The 8357-nt window shown below is 34.2% G+C and overlaps 1 protein-coding gene across 1 annotated transcript; it reads right to left on the reverse strand.

Moving 5' to 3' along the window:
- Nucleotides 3466-7908, reverse strand: LOC107635718. The gene is made up of 5 exons (XM_016339274.2): nt 7241-7908; nt 7045-7100; nt 5107-6921; nt 4492-4603; nt 3466-4391 (listed from the first exon to the last, which is right to left on the reverse strand). The coding sequence occupies exons 1-5, from the start codon at nt 7386-7388 to the stop codon at nt 3613-3615; spliced, it is 2910 nt and encodes a 969-aa protein (XP_016194760.1). The 5' UTR covers nt 7389-7908; the 3' UTR covers nt 3466-3612.

Genomic DNA, 8357 nt, shown 5'->3' on the forward strand with positions numbered 1-8357 from the left:
ATTCTAGATAATAAAGTACTTAATTTATTGATTTTCTCAAAGTATATTATTTTTATTTAAAAAATATTTTTTATTGATCTTTACCTTTATTTTTTTTTTGAAAGCTGATTATAAGATTTTAAATTTGGTTATTATGAAAAAAACCAGAATAATATGCTTTTACAAGCTTGTTTTTTTTATTTTTCTTAGTCATGTCTCTTGGGAGGCTGTGTCTAAAGATGCTCCTTCTACAGTTAAGTCTAAAATTTTTTATGTACTTTTTATGACTTATATAGTAATTTTGTTGATGATTCAGGAATTCTTATGTGAATGTATATATATAAAATTTTTTTATTTAAATAATCTTTCACTTTTAATAATTAAGAGTACATACAATTTTTTTAAAATTTATTTTTAAATTTGTAATGGATACAAAAAATATTCAACTTTCAATCTTATTATTTTTCTATTCACGTACTCCCACGTACTCCTACGTGTTTAAATTTTTTTATCATATTTAATAGGATATAAAAATGTAAATTGGGTTCAAATTATCTATATCAATAAATAAAATAAGTATATTGGCTCCTTAGAATATATGGTGACTTCCACAGTTTTGACCATGAAAGTCTGATCTATTCCAGCAAAGGAAGATCAAATGAAACTGTGAGCTACTATGCGGTTTTGATTATTGGATTTAATATGGAATTAGAAATATTTCGATACCTTAATAGCTGGAACAGTACCTTCGGAAAAAATGGCATAGGAGTGGTAGTGTTTGATAACGTGGAACATGTATATGCACCTCTGTTTGGAGAAGAGGTGAATTTGTATGAGCCCAACAGGGTAATGCTCCCTGATCCCGAATTGGGACCTCCACCCGCTGATCCTTTTGCTTTTGTTTGAAAGTAGAGAAAATTATGTACAAATTTTAGCAACATTTTTAGAAATAAAACAACAGTTTCCACTACATTCTTTTAAAATGCTTAAAACAAAAGAGACTTTGACCTTGTTGTCATTGATCTTATCAATTGGTTAGTTATGAATCACACACAAAACAAGCATTTGTATTTTATATTTATTTGTCTACTAATAATCCATAGAGCCCCAAATGGCTTTTGTACAAAAATACATGTTGATTACTACGTACTCCTACGTGATTAAAATTTTTTTTTTTGTCATATTTAATAGGATATGAAAATGTAAATTGGGTTCAAACTATTTATATCAATAAATAAAATATCTATTTTAGAAAAAAATTCTCCTACCAACAATGACACTAACATGTTACTAGGAAACTCTTTCTAGTCTTGTTTGGGGCCAATTATTATGTAGAGTATATAGCCAAATTGGTCCCCGAAAGATAGTCTATTCTTCAAACGAGTCCCCGTAAGAAAAAGATAATAAAATTTGTCCCGAAAAATTTAAAATTAGTAAAGTTAGTCATTCCGTCAGTTGGATGATGACGTGTCACGTTAAGTGCCACGTGGCATATGATGACGTGGAGGGCTAATGCCACGTGTCACAATATGATTGGTTGACATGTCAGATCGGTGACACGTGGCATGCCACGTGTCAGGTCAATGACACGTGGCATGTCACATGGCACTTGACATGTAAAAAAGTTATTTATAATCAAAATAGTCCTTGAAAGTTCAGACGTAAGTCATTTTCATCCCTAAAATTTTAAAAATTAATTAAATTAGTCCTTATATAATTTTTTTATTTTTTCTTGATAATATTAAATTTAAAATATTTTTTGATACTACTAATTTTAATAGAAATGTAATTGACAATCAAAAAATTAGTAATTGTATCTTTTCTTCTTAAAATTTTTTTCAATAAAATTATCTCACTCATTTAATTCTTCTCAAAATCTCTCTTATTCTTTTCTATTATAAAACCTTTTTCTTACATTATTACATTTTGCTGGAATATATATATATACACTCAAAATTGAAATGTAGGTATTTGTTAACCTAAACAAAGTTATATGCTCAAAATCAAAATTTATGTATGTTAATCTAAATGAAAGTAATAACGTAATGAAAAAAAAGATGTATAAATTTTTATTAAATTTGTTTAGGTTAACATATATAAATTTTTATTTTGAGCATATAACTTTATTTAGGGTAACAAATACATACATTTCAATTTTGATTATATATATTCCAGCAAAATGTAATAATGTAAGAAAAAGGTTTTAGAATAGAAAAGAATAAGAGAGATTTTGACAAGAATTAGAGGAGAGAGATAATTTTATTGAACAAATTTTTAAGAAGAAAATATACAATTACTAATTTTTTTATTGTCAATTACATTTCTATTAAAATTAGTAGTATAAAAAAATATTTTAAATTTAATATTATCAAGAAAAAATAAAAAAAATTATATAAGGATTAATTTGATTAATTTTTAAAATTTTAGAGATGAAAATGACTTACGTCTGAACTTTCAAGGACTATTTTGATTATAAATAACTTTTTTACATGTCAAGTGCCACCACGTGTCACCGATCTGACATGTCAACCAATCATATTGTGACACGTGGCATTAGCCCTCCACGTCATCATCCAACTGACGGAAGGACTAACTTTACCAATTTTAAATTTTTTGGGGACAAATTTTATTATCTTTTTCTTACGGGGACTCGTTTGAAGAATGGGCTATCTTTCGGGGACCAATTTGGCTATTTACTCTTATTATGTATGTTAGATAAACTTAGTAAATACTTTTATTGTTTTCTGATTTTTTTTTTTTTCATTTGTGTGTCTTGTTATGGTTTTTATTTCGTTGCCTAATTCTTATTCTTGAAATGTAGGATGAATTCGAAAAATGAATCCAGGGAAGAGACCTAGGAGCTAAGATGCCTAGTCCCTGAAAAAATATGAAAGACATATTACAATAATGACTCTGAAATTACTTTATATTAAATGTTTTTGTATGAGATCTTTTATTTTCAAATTTAGGAATGATATATTTGGTAATAACAACTTTGAAAAATATTTTGTATTAAGTATCTTATGCAATATTATGCTTTTCACTATAATAATGATAGGTTTGGACATATATAGATGGAAGTGGTTTTAAATTGCAATTACAGTTTGCCACTGCTTCACAAAGAAAGGTCTTATTCATCTCAGTAAAACAAAAACAATCTTTGATCTTTTATCTTTGATCTTTTATTTGATCAAAGAGATACTGCTTAAAGTAATTTAATACATTTATTTAAATTTATCTTTGATTATCTTTGCTATCTTGTTCTCTAAAATATTACATGTGTAAGATCAAAATTGTTATTAAACATTCAAATAATAGTAATTTATTTCTTTTACATTGTTCTGACTTATTGATCATAATTGGAATTTGTCCCTCCTTGTTACCTAACAAATCATGCCAACAAATGATGCTCTAACATTGAAAATGACTTCTTTAAAAAAAAGAAAAATTTGTAAAGATTGGAATAGATGAAAATACTTAAAACAAAAGAAACATTGACCTTGTTGTCATTGATCTTATCAATTGGTTAGTTATGAATCACACACAAAACAAGCATCTGTATCTTATATTTATTTGTCTACTAATAATCCATGGAGCCCCAAATGGCTTTTGTACAAAAATACATGTTGATTCCTAGCAATGACTATTAGTGATAGGGAGATAGATATTGCATGATGAACAATGCTGGTGTTTGCAACCTACTACAAGGTCTTGAACAATTTCATCCAACAAACTTTGAAATATGCACCTATCTATCATAACACCAGCCTCAAATGTTTCAATATCAAAATCTATCCATTTCCCCAAAGAGTAGCTCATTTCCCATTCTATTATTTCATCATGTTCCATCCCAGACATGCTCCCCCATTTTTCGATCTCTGTCTTTACCTCCTGAGCCAACACCTTGGACTTCAAGCATTGCTGCAATTTAGTCCACCATAGCTTGAATCCACACTCAAGATAACGGCAGCAATTTGATTCTAGATATTCTATAACACAATCAAAGAGGAACCCCTTGAGTTTGTTTTGATGCCTAGAATCGGTGCAGCCCAGGAAGAGATTAAAATTTCTCCACATAATATCACTTGCCATGGTGTCCAGTTCGTCGAGGAGGAACCGATGAACTACTAGTTCCGGGTCTTCGTCAGTGTCGATTCCGATAACCAATTCAGCATTCAAGATAACATCTTTCATATGAGTGAGCTTGCTTCTTGTCAAACTTGGCCCAAAAGAATATAAGCTTTGTAATGGTCCGGGAATTTGGTTGACAAGATCAATCAGTAGCTCACAAACTACTCTCCCTTTGTTTACAGATGTTGTTGCAGAATCTGTGAGTTCAGCATCATGTTCCAATTGTTCCAGCTGATCATAAGAGTTATTCATGGAGTAAGGGTGATAACCCTGCCCTGAAACTAAACAAAGGATCATAGGCATAAAAAAGAGTACTCAACCCTGTAAATGCAGTGGTTAAACAAATTGACAAGACCTTTTTTGAAAAAATATTCTTGTTACCTGAGCTTTCATCCAAACTACTAGAAGAAAAGGAAGCTTCAAGAACTGATCCAGGACTGTGGTGATTACCATTGCAAGAAGCTCCGAATATCGCTTCTTGTCTTGGCCCATTCTGATAAGAGTAGAAAAAAGAATGATAAAAGTCAAATAGAGATGCACTTTTCAGAAAGAATAGCACCAGGCTCAAATTGACAATAAACTAAGCTCAAATAATTCCAAGTGCATTGGTTAACATAAATTTAATGATGTTATATATGCATTTCATGCTAACAACAATAATCATACAAGGGACATGAAAGTCAGCATATGTGTATGCACTTAGCCGACTGCATTTTCCTACAAATGCAATAAGTTAATATCTAGAATGAGTCTTTGGAACCAAAGTAACTCTATTAAAGTAAGCTAAGAGGGTCATGAAATTTAAAATATGAAATTTTCTTTCCCCGAATGGCCGAATCACAAAATTCTGATATTGCGACCGATGCATGAACATAAGCAAAGAGCAAGCTATGCATATAATAAGAGAAGAAACTTATGGTAATCAAATGATCAGATGTCATGAGAAGCTAAATTAGAGTACAGTGAGAAAAAAAAAAACAAAAAGCAAAGACTTACATGAAACCGGAAGTTTTCATCAAACATATGACCATTGCAGCAAATCAGTCTCTCTGAACTTAGAGCAGATATCAGCTCCTGAAGAATCATTGCAGTTGATTTTTTTGATGGAGTACCTGTAGCCAAATCATAATCTTCTTGAGAAGTTAATTCTTTCAACTTTTGTTCTAGAAAGGCACTTAACCCATCAACTCGCAAGGGCGAAGGTCTTTGGAAGCATGTCTTCCTCTCAATATTGTTGCTTATCTCTTCCTTCTCAGAATCTATCCCTATCTTTTGCTTCAAATGAGAATTAAATGTAAAAGAAACCACCTCATTGGTTTTGTTGTCATTAACCTTCACTGTTTTCTCCTTGCTGCATTGTTTACTTTTGATGTTAGCACAATTCCAGGAGGATGCGACGAATCCCTTTTGTTTCCCGACAAGTGCATCGGATCGAAGATTTCTCTGACTCACTCCAGCTGAACAAGGAGCTGTACTTTTACCTTGCATGACATTTGAGGTTCTTCTTTTTCTCTCTAATGTCCTTACATCAGACAAGGATTTGTTCTGACTAAAACTTGGTTTTTTCTCAAGGTCGAATTTGGAACTATCTACTTTGGTGGGTGACCTGATCCTCACTTGACCACTTAGGCTTCTATTCAGAGCAACAAAGTCTTTAGTCTCATTCACACTGCTTGTAGATGATGACATTCTTTTTACTCCTGTATTACTCATTGTAGAAGCAGATGAACTTCTTTCGTTGCTCAACATTCGTTCTTGTGTTTGCGGTTTGTGCTTTAATGCAGAGGAAGATGCATCACCCTCTCCAGTACTAACTGATTGGCTCGATGGGTTCCAGATATCTGGACCGTCACGGGGCACTGTCATTCTCTTGGTGATGTGTTTGTTACAAAATTGATGCACATTATCCATTCCTTCTTTCTCAGTAGCAAGAGACATGAGCTTTTCCTGACTTCTTAGAAGAACAATTTCTCTTTCTTGTTCATGAGAGGGAGAGGGAGAGGGAGTGAAGAACCTACCATTCTTCTGTGATGATACCACAGAGGTTGTTGCAAACACATCTGACACAACAGGTAAAGGAACATCCAGCTTGCAGTCAACAACATCAACTAAATTACCACAATTTTTGCAAGAAGTCTGCCCCATCAAAGGCTTGGCTGTGCTTGCATCATAGTCAAGTTGATTTTGCACAACGGCCGAACTAGGTCCCTCACAATTTGTCACAATGCTGGTTTTAGGAGGAAATGCCGAACCATGATATGTGAGAAGAGAACCTTTAGCTCTGCTTCTAGCCTGTAATCCAGGTTCCAAAATTCTAGTAGCTGCTCCTATCAACCTAGAGCTTCGAGAGGCACTCTTCGTTGAAGGAATTCTTGGGCTCATCAACTGAGATGCAAGCTTTGGATGGTGATGATGATGATGATGATGATGATACTTTCTTGCTCTGGCCAAAACATGCTTAATTTGCAAGGCCTCGGCTCCAAACCTCGTCACTGCCCGTCTCTCATCCGTCCCGGTCTTCTGAAGCTTCTCAGGTCTTGAATCATGCTTCATAACCACTATTTCCGAATCCATGCCTTGTCTATCTAACTCACAATTACTCTTACACTCCTTCTCATTATCACCAAAATCATCCAAATGCAAACCTTTCTTGGACTTATCACGCTTTGAAGCCGGAATAGATTCTAGGCCCATCAATCTAGCTACCAGACCGGGAGCTCGCATTTCGCTCTTTTGTGGCACTATCACCTCAAAGCCATAATTCCCACCTTTCTTGGCACTTGGGAAACCTCCACTATTCTCATTAGCAATCTACAATTGAAACATAGCCACAACATTATTACCCAACAAAAGAATAAGATCCGAAAGTAAAAGCAACACAAATCACAAACACTAACACAAGCCATCAAGCATGAACTATATATAAAGCCTTACCAAGTGGATCTTGGAATTTGGCATTTTTTCATCTCCCTTAAACCTTTTAGCACGAGCTGATACACTCAACAAAACAATAACAAAGGTCAAAAAAAGAATCATCGGTTTCCACAAAACCAAGTTTGTTGGTGACAGAAGAACTGAAGTCAAAACAAATATATATAATAATATAGATTGAGGACACAAAGAAACTAACCAGGAGGCAGAAGCTTCTTAGAGAAGAGCTTCTTCTTTGCAAGCTTCCTCTTCCATTCAAAGAGCTGAAAGAAAATGCCAGAACAGCCACCTGGCTTCTGTGCCTTCTTCTCCGCAATGGCCAAACATGAAGAAGTAGAATCACTCATTCCACCAAATCAAACCAAAAAACCCAACTTTTATTTAGAACCAAAAAGAAAAGAGCAAACTTTCAGCTCTTATAAACACTCTCTCCACCAAGAGGAACTTCACATTCTCTCACCCCACAAACCCAGAGAAAAAAAAATCATATCTTTTCTCCATAACGATAGCACAAAAGTAACCCCATTTGAGAAAGCAACAAAAGAGTTGAAATAATGTCAGGAACCAGAAAAGACACGGGAACAAACCCCTGCAAAAACCACTGTGCTAGACTGAGCAAGAAAGCAACCATTGATGGGGATAAAACGACGACGGAGCTGGACCCACCACCACCACCACCGTAGTAAGCAACAAAAACAAACACATAAAGATTGAAGTTACCACCGAATCATGCAAGGATCAAGAGGAGACAGGGAAGAAGAACAACTGGTACTGCATAACACTAGTAAGTGAGTGAGTGTAGTTGATGATGGAGATGGTGGGGAGAGAGAGAGAGAGAGAGAGAGAGAGAGAGAGAGAGAGAGGGGTGCGTAACAACTGGTACTGCATAACACTAGTAAGTGAGTGAGTGTAGTTGATGATGGAGATGGTGGGGAGAGAGAGAGAGAGAGAGAGAGAGAGAGAGAGAGAGAGAGAGGTGCGTAGGATAAGAAGGAAAAGGAGACAAGAGAAGAAACAAAACACACCACGCGCATGCCGAAGCATTGGTCAACTCAAAACAATGGAAGCTGCTAAGTCTAAACAATATAGGGAGTAATAAAGAATAGTATTACGTATTTCGTAGTATTAAGGAGTATGAGACAAGAAACGAAAACACTGGTTTTGGTTCGATAACGTTGTGTCTACGTCTTCCTCTCTTATTGCGCGCGAGATTAAGGATCCTTTTCTTTTCTCTAAATTATTTATGGTGGAAATTCAGGTACCATCGACTTCACATGAAATTGATAGGTAAAAGTCGTTAGATAAAAATTGAGTTA

This window comes from Arachis ipaensis, chromosome B04 (assembly GCF_000816755.2).
Source record: "Arachis ipaensis cultivar K30076 chromosome B04, Araip1.1, whole genome shotgun sequence".
Taxonomy (NCBI): domain Eukaryota; kingdom Viridiplantae; phylum Streptophyta; class Magnoliopsida; order Fabales; family Fabaceae; genus Arachis; species Arachis ipaensis.

Excerpts from the sequence above, each read along its gene's own strand:
- LOC107635718 (XM_016339274.2), bottom strand. The coding sequence starts at position 7,388 with ATGAGTGATTCTACTTCTTCATGTTTGGCCATTGCGGAGAAGAAGGCA. Across the intron at positions 6,922-7,044 it reads CAAATTCCAAGATCCACTTG|ATTGCTAATGAGAATAGTGG; the intron begins GTAAGGCTTTAT and ends TTTCAATTGTAG. Across the intron at positions 4,392-4,491 it reads TAGTTTGGATGAAAGCTCAG|TTTCAGGGCAGGGTTATCAC; the intron begins GTAACAAGAATA and ends TCCTTTGTTTAG.